This window comes from Melampsora larici-populina (genome assembly GCF_000204055.1).
Source record: "Melampsora larici-populina 98AG31 unplaced genomic scaffold MELLAscaffold_58, whole genome shotgun sequence".
Taxonomy (NCBI): domain Eukaryota; kingdom Fungi; phylum Basidiomycota; class Pucciniomycetes; order Pucciniales; family Melampsoraceae; genus Melampsora; species Melampsora laricis-populina.
In genome coordinates this window covers 208,070-224,132 of record NW_006768822.1, presented here as the reverse complement: position 1 = coordinate 224,132, position 16,063 = coordinate 208,070, and the positions used below count along the sequence as shown (strand labels likewise).

The following is a 16,063-nucleotide window of genomic DNA, read 5'->3' as shown; positions in this document are numbered from 1 at the left end:
CACAGCAATACTTTGAAGCACTTTGGCTTGAAACCACATTCTCTTGTGGTACTTTCCCCATGTCAAAAGCTGTGGATTGCAAGGAAATTGGACTCCAAGATCAAGTGATTTTGGATGGTTTAGGTGCACATGTAGATTGAATCAGTCCCAGATTTACAAGAACTCAACAGCCCAACTGTGTCACTCTGCTCAAATGTATTGGTGTTCAAAGTGGCGTGAGTATGTGTCAAAGGATTCTAAAAAGCTCCTCACAACTTTTTGTGAGGTTTCATGATGTTTAGAGCCCATGAAATGGTCTTTTCAGCCTGTGCTTCAAAATCTCACTGTGCTCAGGCCAAACCCGGGGTTTTAGTCATAGGCCCCTCTTTGGGAGCAGGCATGCTGCTTTGGAAGAGGAGATCAACACCCATTTTGATCCTTTCATTTCCAGTTTCTTCAACAACAAGCTTGTATGTTCAAAGACTTCTTCATCATACTCCCAAGTATATACTTTCTATCCAAAGGAATAACCAGTTAGATGACCAATTCCTAATTTCCTTCAGATATACCTAAACAACCTCTGACCCCTTGGTTTTGTTATGATCAAGCTCATCTGTTGCCGCAGGGTTAGGAGCCAAGTGGGTCATCCTCGTGCCTTTGGGCACCGTCTATCATGATTCTCATTTTAAAAGTGCTTTTATGTGGAAACATACAGACAAGTAGAGTTTTTTGCACCATACCACTATGCTAAAATATCAGTCACTCATTAGTTGATTCAAATGTTAGTCAATGACTCCGAGTCCCACTATCAGCTTATATAATTAAACTCCAAAATTAGTTACTTGAGGATATCACCTCTAAATGAGAGGTCAAGGAGGTTTGCTTCTTTACAGTTGTATGAGTCAAGCCATTATCTTCCAAGAAAGGAAACCACTCCCTTGGGCATGTTGATCTTAGAGGTGAATTTCCAGGAACCCTTTTTGAGATGCTGACAGCTGACTCCCATGTATCCTGGGGCTACATCTTTTCGTGAGGTGCAGTTTCACCGTTCTTGTCTTGACAGTTCTAGCTGCGTCTGAGGCTAACTTAACACAAGTCCCTCGCTAAGCCATTTTTACCGGACAGGTCCGAGGCTTGAGCGAGGGACTTGAGCCATGGCCGACTCTGTTGGTGGTAGAAGTTTGGGCCACATTTGACCAACACACAGTCTGAACGCATTAACACCTGATCATCTTCAGCAAACAAACCCTTTTCTTTACATGGAGCCCTTGCGCTACATCTTTGGCTCAAAACTGTCTATTCAGATTTCTCAATTTCATCCTGAAAGGCATCATCATTCCAATCCGAAAACGAGAAAAGAGAAATTCTTCCATGCTCAATTTTTGATTGTGATTGCTGCGACCTGGAAACACTTGTAATTTACATACATAGATATTGTGTCACTCTCGCTTGGTGAAATGCGATCTCGTTGGTCGCACCACTCCACCACTACTCCAGATGATGGACTCAGCAGAAAAATCCCATGAAATATCAAATGAATTTGAAGTAACTCCTGTCGAATCTGAAGAAATACCCCCAGTACTAAAGATAGCCAACTATATCAAAAGTCTTCAATTGACACCTAAAAAGTTCATTCACATGTTGCTTACCTCATCGGAACCCGAAATTGTCGAGCGTCGTAAATATTGGGGGACTTCAGCCACTTGGGAATCAACCGAGCAGATCATCGAGGATATCCGGAGAATCACGGTGGACGAGAAAGGAGAAGAGAAAGTATGGAATGAGTACATGCTGAGCAAGGTCAGCTGGACGCGCCACAATCTAGACAATAGAGAATTGTACTGATCCAATTGTTGAACGATATCTAGGCTCAATCTATTGCTGAAAGCCAAAATATACCTATACGGAAGGGGAGGGATAAAAAAAAGAATGTCATGTTTTTCAGTTCAAGAAATATTGTCCACGATGATTTGTCACACTCTAGAGATGTAGATCGCCAGAAGCTTGTAGAAGGCTCAATGCCATTTATGTATCAACTTATTCGTCAAAAGCTCAGACACAGTGACTTGCTTCGACAGAGACGTGCAGAAAGTAAGAGATCAAAAACAGGATGCCAAGGTAATGCCGATGAAGACGAAGAGGAAGCCGAAGCGGAGTCTGGAGATGATGAAGAGGTTTCAAAACAACCTCAAGATACCGAGACGCACGAAGTACAGGCATCAAGGTTTGAGGATTATGTTTACCGTAAATCAAATGACAAGCAAGCAAACCAGGAGCATCGTCTGGATCAGGTACGTCAATATATCACCACTTCAAAACACTATATCATATGCTGACCTCTCTTTGAAAAAAGATTGCTTTTACCTTGTGTTGTATGCTGGCTTTTGCCTGCAACCGCTCACATAACGCACTTCAGATGGAGAATGGTCTCACTTTCCTCGCTGGTGGTGTCTCTGAACGTATGAACAAGTATCTCGGATACATTGGCTTGAGCACTTCACGTCGCACTGCAACCCGAGCTCTACGTAAACTAGGTTCCGATACAGCTGCTTTAATCAAATCTCGTTCAGCTCAACCTACACCAGTCGCGCCCTTCATATGTTGCGACAATCTGGACTTTGAGGAACGTATACACACCGAGCGTCTCGAGGAGAGCACCAAGATGTTCCACGGGTCCTGGGCATACATACACTTCCTGAGACCGGCACTACTTGCTAACGTGGATCCTAACTCGTTCACCCTCAATGGATTTCGAAAAATCCTTCTTGAAGCCGGAAAAGTTGATATTAATCCGGGTCTACTCATTTCTAAGAAGGAAGACCATGATCGGTGGCGTCAGACTTTGAAGTATCAAATCGCCAAAACCCTGTTACAATATCTCTCACCTGGCTCAGCAATGTCAAAACACCCACTTTTAAATCCTCCGGCGGTTGACCAAATCGACTCGGCAAAACCAGACATCTACATGCTTCAATTGATGAGATCCGCCGACAATTCAGCCGACGGGGCTGGCTCAATGTATCAGGAAATATGACAGCAACTTGGACTCGATGAAGAGACTTTTGCTAATCGACCACAAGTTTTTGAAGGTGATCTTGGCACAGCTCGGAACTTCCAAAGCATTGAAGACGAGAGGGGTCCTTCTTCATATGCAGACGAAGCCATGAATCACATTGTGATGTTGTTGGGCGCCGGTCATACCCTGTGGAATGTTTCACAGGCAATTGTACTGGCACACTGGGGTGATCTATCCGATAAAGAAGATTTGGGGGCGTGGCAATCTGTAGTCGCACTTGGCGGAAAGAAAGAGAAGCCGCTTTCAAAAAAAGACTTCACTGGCCTAATCCGATGGGTTGAACGAGTACACTATGGCACTGTGTGTCATACGCTCCTGTGAGTTGCCAATTAAAATGACCTTTATCATTCTTATTTGTCTACTGACCCCTTTATAATTTTGCAGGGAAGTTATGGGCCTCAGCGAGGAAGCGTTACAACAGGATCTGAACCTCTCTCCCGAAAAGTTCATTGAAGTGGTTAATGAAACCCATGAACGTTTTTTTTCAGGTGAATCATTACGCGCGGCTGAAAATAACCAAGATGATCAATTATCACGCTTAATTCTCCGTCTGCGAGATTTTGCAACGATTGTGGAGGCTTCGGAAGCCACTTCAGCTGGGGATATTGGCCGACTGATGATGATCTACAAACGATGGTCTGTGATGGTCCAGGGCATGAAGGGTCTTACTCATTATTCTATTTACCTTCCACGGATGGTTTACCTTCTAAACGAAACTCTTCCACCAGAACTAGCTCATGTAATCAAGCACTCAATGCTAGTATCTCCTTCAGGGCGACCAGGGCATTTTGTTGCTAAAGATGTGTATTTGGAAGTCCAGAACTACTGGCTCAAATACTTTTATAACAGTTCGGTCGGTCATTGCATTAATTACTAGTCTGGTAGATTCTTGTGATAGGCAATTGATTAGTTTAATTCCAAAATTCATCTCAACAGGGTATTGGAACGGATTCGGATCAATTGATCCTTTTATATTCTATCAACATCCCCTTGGTACGTTCATCACCAATGACACTCTGATGTAAAATGTTGGAAATGTATTAATGACAACCAATTTCAGCTACGGGAGCTTTTACATAAGCTTAAGGGTCGTTCCGGTTCCAATCACATATATCAATCTCACAAAAATCTCATAACTCCAGCGTCACTCAAAAGCTTCCTTCGATTTGCCCGCCTCAACCAACTCACCAAGAATAGACCCGGATCTTGCATCACTGCTGGGGCAGTGAAAGATTGCAATCGCCTTGGTATCCAGAAGCTACAGCTGTATGCCACCACTAACGATTTGGGGCGTTTTCGGTGGTCAGATTGGATAGATATTGAGAACCCAAAGGACAAGGATGAGCTTGATTTCTCGGAGGTTTTGGAGTGGGTTTCTGGTGACTGAAGATCAAGTGATAGCCTTACAGTGTCTGGTGGCCTACTCAGCAATGCGATTGGCTTGTTCTGCTAGGTATAGCTCTTCTTTCTCAGAAATAAGCTCGCTTTAGGTTTGAATCCAGGCCACAAATGTATATAGATCAGTGTTTCATTTAAAAAACCTCCCCCTGATACGCCACTATGAGAAACTACACATGCAATCAAAACTTACATTGGTACCTTTTCATTTTTCAACCAATGCATTGCTCGAGAATTTGATTCTCGAGCATATTTTGCCTTGTCAAGTCGGATCTTGGCCAATCGGGCCTCTTCGACTCTTTTGGCCAACTTGATGGCCTTTTGTTCAAGTCGAATTTTGGCTAGTTGGTCCGCTTGTAATCTCTGTGTGTTTTGCTTTTCCAGACGTTCAATAGTCTCACGATAGACTTGAGCTGCGATAGCTTTCCGTACCGCCATTCGCTCCTCCCTTTCGATGGCTGTGGGGCTCTGTTTCCAACACTGAAGCGAAAGAAACAGCTTATGAACTCCACCTACGAGGATATCACCGCCTAGGAGCCACTGAAGGTCGTCTTCGTTGTGAATTAAATTGACATTATTCAAAATCCGCCACATGTCAACATCCCGGAAATAATCTTCGACACAAAGATCACCATCTTTACCGAAGATCTCACTGTAATGAGTGTAAAAGACGTCCTTCAATACTTCTCCGAGCCCTTTGAGGTCTTCGTCTGATGTCTGAATTGGATCCTTGGTTCGATCGATTAACCTCAGGGGATCAGCAACTATTTCGTCTATCATCTCAGCATCGTTGAGAGCAGCGTCCTCTAGATCTAGAAACTTGTCCGGTTGGGACAGACATTGCTCAAAATTATCGTTTGTGAACCGGTGCATGTTTTTTATAATCAAATCGCTGTTCTCCGGATCACAGTTGGAGCATTTACATATTTTGAATCCCTCCTTATCCTCTCGCGCCCTCTCTTCTAGATAGGACTTGTCTGTAACATCTAAGGGTATGATCCCCTTCCTGAAAAAGCACCGTGAAATGTTTGAGCTGACATATCTGTTGATCGAGTTAACCAGATCAAACAACTTACTTATTTGCCAATGTCAAAGCCACACGTAAGCACACCGGAGTGACAGCATAGGCATCCATCATGTCATCGTCAGTCCAATCGGCTAACTTAGTCTTGAAAGTCTGTGACAGAATTTTTACCGCCTCGCCTTGTTTCTTCTACATACACAACACCCAAACCAAGCCGATTATTACGACCACATCGGCCAAGTATTTGGGAAAGTGAACATGGCTCAGTTCGACCCATCTGAATGACACGGCGAACGCGGGGCCAGTTCTGGCCAAGCCCCAGCGCAATTGTACAACAAATTATGGCAAATAAACCACTAGCGTAATCATTGATACGATCCAATTTGTCTTTCTGTCCCGTATTTGAATGATAACGTCGAACTGACATGCTATTGGATATCTTCTCTTCATTCATCGTCCGACGCTTTTTAGCTACAGCCTTCACTGCGACCATTGTTGCCTTGCGAGAGCCTGTGTAAATCAAGGTCGGGACCAAATCGGAATCGCTAACTTGAGATTGTGAACAGAAGCTATCACCGATGTCCTCTAAGCTGTACGCTGCGTGCTTCATCTTGATGCGAATGATGGTGATCTCAGGTCGAGTAAGTTCGCCGTGCCGTGTTTCGATCTTTTCTTTTTTGATACTGAGATTTTCAAGGATTGCGTTAAACTGTCGAGGTGGGCAGGTTGCGGACATGAGCAGCATAGGAACATTGCTGGTCCCCATCAACCTTGACCCTAACCTTCCGTATGACGGACGAAACTTTCCACCATCACTCTGTCGTGCAAAAGATTGCAGCGATTTGGACTGCTTGCTTTCCACCAGACCCCATGAGTATATCATGTGAGCCTCGTCAACAACTTTCAATACCAAACGGTCTTGGAACCATTGACTAGTGTACATGATTTGGAATCTTTTATCATTGAGGAAGATCTCAGGACTCTAAAAATGTACATTGATTGCCTTTTAGTCATGTGTCACAGCCATTCAACTCACTGATATGAGCTTATCATACTGACCAAGTATATAAATGTATATTCCCCAGCCTTAATACCCTTTCCAACCTCATCTGTATATGTCCACATAGTGAGATTCACAGCTGTGAATCCCGCATCACTTTTTTCTTTTACCTAACAGAAAAAGCACGTGTCAGTTTGTATTCCCTTGATACTTAGAGTGTTTATTTCATCTCTTACTCACTTGATTATCACCCAATGCATCCAAGGGATTGAGGATAAGGACAATAGGATGGTCTTCCTTGTTGAACAGGCGCACAAAGCTCTCTGGAATACGCGTCTTTCCATAACCGGTCCCAGCGATCAAGAACGCATCCAGGCCCCTAGCTAACAGCTGCACGATGTCGACTTGCAGAGACCTTGGGTTCTGCTCGAATGTGGCGATGAAGTCCTTGCGCACGTGTGCCACTAAGCCTGTGATGGTGAGGTCTTGAACTGAAGGATCTATCTTGACCGGGCCTTTCCGAGGGAGTCTGGCACTTTGGCCAATCTTAGGCTTCTTTTTGGACGAGGGCGGACTGGCGGTAGATGGAGCCTTGCCATTAGGTGACTTCGAGCTTTTTGCGGACCAAAGTGAATTCGAGGCTTTTCCTTTAACTGGAGTTCTTTTCTTGTGATTGCGATTGTTTCCCATTTCCGTGTAGATTATGATTATGACTATACAAGTAACTGAGGTAACTCAATATGTGGTGAGCAAAATTTTTGCATTTCGATCATTCTCAGGTTTCAAGGAGTGACAGTTAGATTCCATGGGGCATGGTCGAATGCATCCGCAGTCGACTTCAATCCCAAAAATGTGGTGAACCGACTTTTGAATTGCCCTCAACAACGATCAACTCTTCGCATGCTTGTTTCCTCAAACTACCCTGATGACATGATGTTCTTTGAGGGCCTCGAATTCAAACCAAAGCTTCACCTTGAAAGGTACAAGCACCATGTTATTGTAGCGCCAAAGACGGCCAAAAATCCCAAATTTACCCAAACTTCTACCACCACCAGCGACGGCTTTGGCATAAGTCCCTCGCTCAAGCCTCGGACCCGTCCCGGCTGTTGCGATGGACTTTGTTAAGTTAGCGTCTGAGGTACATGAGTGGAAGGAGATGGGAGTCATCTTGGGATGATGAGTGATGGTGAAGTCCAAGTTGAAGTGATGAATACAGAAAGCTTGCAAGTTACAAAATGTAATGATGGTTGTTATACAGTTTTCTTCAAAAACCTTTCTCCTCCTTTCTCTCTCGACGCGTTCGAATCCAACTTATCACCAACAACGATGGCACCCATGTACCCGACCAAAGCACCGGAAACTAATGAAGGTCAATCAAATCATTCTCTTACATCTGTCTAACCATAACTAACAAACTGACCGTCGTTTGTTTCATTTAGATCAAACTACCAGTCGAAAGTTTATTGAGTTTTTTCGGAAATTAGAACCTGTGAGCAATTCATCGTTAACTTGAAAGATACGAATATGTTCCTTTCTCGATTCTAAAACATGATTTATCTCTCCAAAATCCTGATTTAGGCTACCAAAGGAACTCTCAGAGTCTTCGAACGTGAAAAAGGCGATTTTTACACTTGTTATGGGGATGACGCGCATTATGTTGCCACCAACTTTTATCGTACAAACACAGTTCTACGTACGAGCCTCGGTTCCAAAGATTCTTTAAAACTAGATGATATTCGAATATTGACCGCGAGGATCTTTTTTCAGGTTACATCGGTGGTCAATCAGGTTCTTCAAATGCATTGGCAGCATGTTCTCTTAACAAAAACGCCGCGATCACATTTTTAAGAGAATGTTTAACTTCACGTCAATTACGTATTCAAATCTATCGATCTGAAACACCTTCAAAGAATTCGATTTCTTGGTCACTTGCATTACAAGCTTCACCTGGAAATTTAGAACCATTAACCGATTTATTATTCTCGAATACTGATTTATTAAGTTCACCTGTGATTGCAAGTCTTTGGATTAAAGGAAGTTCTACTACACAAGCTGGTCGTACAGTTGGTGTTGCATTTGCTGATATGAGTATACGTACGATTGGATTAAGTGAATTTCCTGAAAAAGATGATGGATGGGCCAACACTGAAAGTTTAGTGATTCAATTAGGAATCAAAGAAGCAATACTTCCTACTACTACTACTGGAAAATCAGGTGATACGGGTGAATATGGTCAGGTCAGGGATATGTTGGAAAGATGTGGTGTAGTGGTCACTGAGCGTCCCAGGGCCGAGTTTAACATCAAAAGCATTGAACAAGATGTGAATCGACTACTGGAGGGTGAAAGACAACTTGCTGCTTTACGTAAGTTGACCATCCATTTTCTTTTCAAGTTTCTATTTGAAGATATCACGGCACCGATCTGACTTTTGTTCCAGCCCAGTTTGATATGAAGACAGCTTTAGCGGCCCTCAATCCATTGCTCAACTATCTGTCCATCTTGGATGACCCTTCAAATCACTCAACATTTAAATTTGTAACGCATGACTTGGGACAGTATATGCGACTCGATGCTTCAGCTGTCCGCGCTCTTCATCTGTTTCCTAACCCCACAGGAATAGGAGGAGGTGGAAAGAGTATGAGTTTATTTGGAATGCTAAACCGATGTAAGACGAGTCAAGGAACCCGATTACTAGGACGTTGGCTAAAACAACCTCTGGTAAACCTTCATGAGATTGAACAACGACAAATGCTAGTCAACATTTTATTTCACGATGGACTTTTACGGCAACAACTTCAAGAAGATCATCTTAAAGCGATGCCCGATTTGACTCGAATATCAAAACGATTCACACAAGGTGCAGCAAGTTTAGAAGACGTCGTTCGTGTTTATCAAGCTATTATCATTTTACCTGATATCCTCAAGGCGCTAGAAAAAGCTGAAGGACCTACCGATACCGATTGCGCCGCTGAAAAACGCTTGATGAACGAAATCTATTGTGTACCTCTCGAGGTTTGTCTCAATATAATCATGACTCCTCAGACTCAAGCACTGATCTTGGTATGATTGAAAACGTATAGGAATGTATCACCGATCTAGCTCAATATGTCGAGATGGTGGAAACAACGGTCGATTTGGAAGAATTGAGTAATCATCGGTTTATCATCAAACCAGAATTTGATGATGAATTACGAGAATTGAAAACAGGACTTGAACAAAATCGAGATCAATTAGATGAAGAGCATAATCGAGTAGCTGATGATCTTGGGATGGGAATGGATAGTAAAACACTTCATTTTGAAAATCATCAAGTTTATGGTTACGTGTTTCGATTAACTCGGAAGGTGAAACCAAGAACTCTAAACTGCTGAAGTATAATTCCATATATTGATAACTACTTTTGTTCTGTTCTATTCTTCTTCAGGAATCCGGAGCGATTCGTGCCAAAAAGAATTATATCGAACTTAGCAATCGGAATAACGGATGCCATTTCACCACAAAATTACTGAAAGAATTAAACAATGATCTTAAAGAACTTACCCAAAAGTATCAAAAAAAACAAAACTCTTTAGTTAAAGAGGTGGTCAAGATAGCAGGTGATCATGATTTTTATCTTGATTCAATTCCTTATTAATCTTGAACTAATTGTTTCTTCATGTATTTGATAAATTTAGCTTCGTATTGTCCAATCTTGGAAAAATTGAATGAGATTATAGCACATTTGGATTTGATCGTTAGCTTTGCTCATGTTTCATTACACGCACCAATCACCTACACACGCCCCAAAGTATTCCCACTTGGTAAGTGAAACGATAATGACCATGATGCAGGAAGATAATCTAACCTAACATTTGAATGTAGGTGAGGGAGATGTAAGTCTCAAAGAATGTCGACACCCATGTTTAGAGGTCCAAGAGGACATCAACTTTATACCTAACGATACGATCATGGAAAGAAACCAAAGTTCATTTCATATAATCACAGGACCTAATATGGGAGGCAAAAGTACATACATTCGACAAATTGGAGTCGTAGCACTTATGGCTCAATTAGGTTGTTATGTACCTTGTTCAGAAGCTTCTTTACCTATCTTTGATTCAATTCTTGCTAGAGTTGGTGCAGGTGATAGTCAAACTAAAGGGATTTCAACTTTTATGGCTGAGATGTTAGAGACTGCTGTGATCCTTAAGGTTTGTGGTTTCGATTGATTTAGTTTTTGATGGAGTCATGACTTTGAATATGTTTTTCTTGTAGTCGGCTACCAAGAATTCTTTGATTATTATAGATGAGTTGGGTAGGGGTACATCAACTTATGATGGATTCGGATTAGCATGGGCAATTTCAGAGTAAGTGAAACCAACCACACAAATGATGATCTCAACAAAGAAAGGACAAACCAAATGAATTCAAACTTCCTATGTTCGTCTTAAAGACATATTGCAGTCGAAATCGGAGCCTTTACACTTTTTGCAACCCATTTTCATGAATTAACAAGTTTAGATCAACAAGTTGAACATGTGAAAAATTATCATGTAGTAGCACATGTCGAAACTTCTAAAACTAAAGAATCAATTCAAGAAATCACATTACTTTATAAAGTTGAAAAAGGGTTTAGTGATCAAAGTTTTGGTATTCATGTGGCAGAAATGTCAGAATTTCCTGAAGAAGTTTTAAAAGTAAGTGTCAATTGTTTTCCAAAGTTTTATCATTATTTTTTTTTCAAAAAAACAAAACAGCATTAAAAGTGATAGTTTGATTTTTTCTATCGATATGGTTTTAGCTTGCAAGAAGAAAAGCAGAAGAATTAGAACAATTTGATAAGAAGACAGTAACGAAAGAAACATCAATAAAAGAAGAAGAAATCGAATCAGGTGTGAGATTAATTGAATCGATTTTAGAAAGATGGACTCATGAAGATCAAAAGGATGAAATGGAACTTGATGAAATAAATGAAAAAATTAAATATGAAAATGAAATTAAAAAACTTGAAGATTGTTTTAAAGAAAGTTTAATTGAATTAGAAAATAATCAATGGATCAAAGAAGTTTTAATGAATAGTTATTGATTTGAAAAAGATTATTGATTTGCAGAATGAGGTTTGACTTGAAATGTTTTTTTTGTATTATAATCGTGTTGCAGATTTGTTTTATTGTGATGAAAGTATTGAAAAAAATGCAAGTGAAATGAAATTAATGTAAAAGTTTTTTAGCATATACTTCAGAATAACTTGCCAAACTTCAGGTTGGGAGTTCAATCAAGTTTTGCCCGCGAACGCGGTTTAAATTAGAATCGGTCATCACAATGTAATCGCTCAACAACCACAAAGCAACTATCTTTTGTAGAGACATGGACATGGCACGGAAGTCGGGAACATAGCTTTATTAAGTATCGAACAGAATGCGTCGGGGATGACATGTACCTCAGATATTAATATGCTTACTAAACAAGTTCAACTCTTTTCAAGTGACATAGGGAAACCCTCCTGTCATCATGACTATTCTGGAGAAGTCGTACAGGTCATTGAGAGGCTCTCTATATGAGGCCTCGTTTTGTGGTTAGAAATGGGAGTTGTAAGATGAAAAAATCAATGCGCCATTCTTTCAAAGACTCTTCCCATGATCAAATGACTTTTTTATGTTTTTGATCGCTTGGAGTAGTGTTTATACTTTCATCCTGTGGAACTCCTCTCATTTTACATATCCTTTGTTTTCAAGTGTCTCAATGGAAGCATAGGTCGCTAGCATCTACGCTCCAGCCTACACGTCTGTGTTTCTCTTCAGCTCTCCTTATCCTCCTGAATTCGGATATCTGTTGTACATTGCAATATGACCATTCCCATATTGACACACTGTACAGTTTTGCTTACAAGAAGAGCAGAGATCGAGATCTTTCTCTTTATCCCATAGTAAGATCTCATCAGATAACTGTTGCCACATCAGTGTTGATAATATCACCCGGCAAGTTCACTTCTTCTGGATTGTTAATGACTCCAGCCAAATGTAAAGTTCTGATGATTTTTTTTGAGTACTATATCAGCGCACATAGTAGAAGAAATTAGTTAGATTTTGAAAGAGAAGGCTCACTTGATAGTTTCCTTGACCGTTTCAAGTGAAACTTGTGAACATTTTTCCGGGTAACTGACTCCTTTCATCCACTCCTTCACATCTTCTTCTGCTTGGCTATAAGAAATTGGTCGATATCAAAAACTGAGAAATACTGTACTGATGAACTAAAGGATAACTTACTGAAATGTATTCTTTACAAACTCCACGTGGTCAGCTTCTCGAACTCCTTTCCCAATTCCAAATCGATGGGTGAAATGGTCTAGTTTTTCTAAGAATTCTTTTAACCTGGCCGGAGCCAAGACCTCGGGATTACGTTCCTGAGGTGAAGCAACAACTATTGCAGAAAAACCCCTGAGCCTTTGCTCTCAATTGATAAAAGTACATTGAATATCACGTACTGACCCTGTGTCAAGCAATAGCACAGGAACAAAGATAAGCGAGTACTCCCCTGTGAAGATATAAGATTTAGACTTACCAAGACTCCCATGGAGTAGGGACGTTTCCAATAAACTTAACTTCACCAGAATCTTGGAATGGCTTAGTGGTAAACCTAGTCGACATACATAGACCAGAGAATAAGTGATAAGAAGAGCAATCAAAGGGATTCTTCCTCTTTATTCGAATGCAAATGTACTTACCATTCCCACATGAAAGCCGCAGTCGATCCATCATTGACAGAGTCTCTTAAGTTTTTGAAAGTATCATTGACTTTTGAAGTATTATGAATGTGAAGGAACTTTAGACTTGAGAATCTGATTGAGAATTCAAAACATCAAGACTGACCAACAAATTCGATCGGCTTAGCTCCATCTTCCAACCAACCACGTTGTAAGGCCATGACCGAAGCCATGACTTGTGATCCAGAGCCAAGCCGACTGATGCCCAACTTTGACGCCGTAAATCTTCAATTGACTCAAACTTACTCTATGAGCCCGTGATGTCGGCCCTAGAAGAAAATCCGCAATAAGCTGGCACTGAATCTCTGAAAGGCTGGAATAATGAATGCAAAAAAGAGTGAAGACCTTGCCAATTAAGCGGACTGGTGACATATGTTCGTATTATCTTGTAATCACCCTTACCAAGGATAATCCCAGCGATCAAAGACTCAGTAAGAGCTATAGCCACATCGATTTGACAATCTTGGAAGGATTTGATCATCTGTCCTGTTCCACTAGGGTTCGGGATTAACTCTATTGTTGATGCGAAGTCATGATCTGATTTGATTAGTTGTAATAAAGGTGATGAGAAATGTTCAGGAACATATCCTATCCTGAGTTTCTTCGGTATAGAGGTGGACATCTTGGAAGGCAGTTAATCAAATCGGCTGACTGAAGCTTGGTAAAGAAGAACCAAAAACCCTTCTGTGCTACTCGTGACTCGAAACATGTGATGATCGGTTTAAACTCGACAAAGTCCTGTTGAGTTCAATTGATCGGTAGAGCTGATCATATCAAACTCATTTGATATGACGTCGGCTTGTCTGTCCTTGAAGGTGAGAGCTGCTTCATCAAACTCGCAGCATTGAACCATTGCGCAGTGAGCAGGAACCAAAACGCACCAGAAAAATGGCCTACGAAAGTTTAGATCGGTTGAGTTTTGAGGAACCAACTGAGGCGGAACTCTCACTTTGATAGACCATCATCAAAAGTCTGTTGAACTTGAAGAGGCTTCTTTAGTACACCCATGGAGAACACTACCAATTTCCATGCACGTGAGCCTTTTAACTCATCCTGTAAGTTGTAACCGGGCTGCATATCCATCTTTATTTGCTCTTTCATTCTTGAGATAAAAGAAAGACCAAACAAGAACAGATCAAGGGAAATAAGATAATCAATAAATCAAAGAGGGAAGAAAGACTTGAAGACAAGACTGAAAACTCTTTTTTGGAAAAGTAAACAATTCGGCTTGAACTTTGGATCACATGATTACTTGATAGGTTTCTCAACATAAAGTCTCATAGCCAGTAAGATATACATACATTTGCTAGAAATGTTGTCACCTCTGGCACGTTTGCTTCACAGCTTTGGAATCAAATTTCGTCGCAGTTGCTGCGCGCAGCAGCGGCTGATGACGCGGCCTGCTCAATCTGGAGCTGGCTGTCATCCCGCTGTTCCAGCCCAGCTCCATCCACCAACCCCCCCCCCCATTCGACACCACCGCGATTATCATCCATCAACCCTCCTCAATAAGAAGCACCAATCTTTTCTGCTCTCAAAACACATCCAAACCCAATTTCACAGGAGATCAAATCTTATGGGCAGCAGCACCAACCTTTTCAAAATCGAGTTATTTTCATCGTTCATGCACAGTTGTTTTTCTCACTTCAAAGGGATGCATTTTGGCTTAAAACTTTCTAGACCACTGATTATCAATTGATGTGGGCATTTATGTTGTTGCTGAAAAGTTGTGAATTTAATGGAATTCCAAACAAGATCATGACACACGATTCCCAAATGAGTTTCCTTCCAACATATACGGGAAGAGTCCATGTGAGGATAATTGAACAATTAGGGGATACAAAGTAGAAACTGGGAGTTTTTTCCCGTTTTTTCCCAGTTTCCCAGTTTTCGATTTTGGCTGTAATTGTGAAACTGGGAAACTGGGAGAACGTTCTCAGTTTTTCTCTACTTTGAATCCCCGATTACCCAATTCTTCACCTCACCCTACCTCACCTCAACTTCGATTTCATTTTCTTTTGGTCCCGACCGGTCCTCTCACCGCACAAGCTCATCTACCCAACTCATCTCCTAATTCACATCCAGTTCCAGTACTTCACTCCCTAGTTCACATCACCTCCACCTATGCCTCGCTTTGCTCGTAAACAACTACTCAGACGATACATCCAAGCGGAACGACATGCACGAAAAACTCTAGCTCAAAACCGACGTGGAATCCTGGCTTCACTAGATTTCGATCTCGGTGCGGTACAGTTTCTCCTCCGTATGCTTCAAACGCTTAACATCTTTCGACTAGCGATATCAAACGAGGATCGACAAAAGGCTGCATGGCTCTTTCTAGTCGGATTCACAGAGTTCATCACGGTATTTACAAAAACGCATCATGTGATACTCATTGGCGCTCGAAATCAAGCAAAAGCTATTGCCGATATCGAATTGCTTGACGAAGCTTTGAACATCATCAACCAACATCGATATGTAGTTAATCGGAACTCACGTGGTCGAATGGAACTTCGAAACGCTTGGTTTCACCAGATGGTCTTGGAGGGTGGTGATGGCTTTATAAAGCTGGTAAGCCGCACTGCCAGGTCTCTGATTCACCGTTACAAAGCTGTAGCTGAGTATTTGTTTCAGGCGCGAATGTCCAAAGCCTCTTTTGACAAGCTGGTCGAGTCGATTGAAGATAACCCGGTGTTTCATAACAACTCAAACATCAACCAAGTTCCAGTTTGGTGGCAGGCACTTGTGGGACTTGCAAACTTAGGGACTTCGGGCAACGGTGGAGACCACTTTCATTTGGCTAGATTGTTTAATTGTTCAGGTAAGTAAGGTGATTTATCTTT

The 16,063-nt window shown here is 41.5% G+C and overlaps 4 protein-coding genes across 4 annotated transcripts; 2 read left to right on the top strand and 2 right to left on the bottom strand.

Moving 5' to 3' along the window:
- Positions 1–1,476: 1,476 nt before the first annotated feature.
- Positions 1,477–4,442, top strand: MELLADRAFT_67805 (uncharacterized protein; the record flags this gene model as incomplete). Its single annotated transcript, XM_007416250.1, has 6 exons — positions 1,477–1,779; positions 1,848–2,270; positions 2,396–2,877; positions 3,440–3,512; positions 3,992–4,048; positions 4,116–4,442. 6 exons carry the CDS (start codon positions 1,477–1,479, stop codon positions 4,440–4,442), a joined length of 1,665 nt encoding a protein of 554 aa, XP_007416312.1.
- A 33-nt stretch (positions 4,443–4,475) lies between these two features.
- Positions 4,476–5,326, bottom strand: MELLADRAFT_93249 (uncharacterized protein; the record flags this gene model as incomplete). The annotated part of the gene is made up of 2 exons (XM_007416193.1): positions 4,476–4,539; positions 4,647–5,326. 2 exons carry the CDS (start codon positions 5,324–5,326, stop codon positions 4,476–4,478), a joined length of 744 nt encoding a protein of 247 aa, XP_007416255.1.
- A 2,477-nt stretch (positions 5,327–7,803) lies between these two features.
- Positions 7,804–11,690, top strand: MELLADRAFT_118031 (uncharacterized protein; the record flags this gene model as incomplete). The annotated part of the gene is made up of 12 exons (XM_007416251.1): positions 7,804–7,846; positions 7,917–7,966; positions 8,056–8,170; positions 8,245–8,841; positions 8,916–9,490; positions 9,559–9,822; positions 9,903–10,074; positions 10,153–10,278; positions 10,340–10,668; positions 10,733–10,824; positions 10,911–11,154; positions 11,259–11,690. The coding sequence occupies 12 exons, from the start codon at positions 7,804–7,806 to the stop codon at positions 11,541–11,543; spliced, it is 2,892 nt and encodes a 963-aa protein (XP_007416313.1).
- Positions 11,691–12,557: 867 nt separating this feature from the next.
- MELLADRAFT_67802 (uncharacterized protein) lies at positions 12,558–13,842 on the bottom strand (the record flags this gene model as incomplete). Its single annotated transcript, XM_007416192.1, has 8 exons — positions 12,558–12,657; positions 12,724–12,877; positions 12,942–12,946; positions 13,019–13,093; positions 13,182–13,251; positions 13,327–13,429; positions 13,467–13,489; positions 13,623–13,842. The coding sequence occupies 8 exons, from the start codon at positions 13,840–13,842 to the stop codon at positions 12,558–12,560; spliced, it is 750 nt and encodes a 249-aa protein (XP_007416254.1).
- Between the last annotated feature and the right edge of the window lie 2,221 nt (positions 13,843–16,063).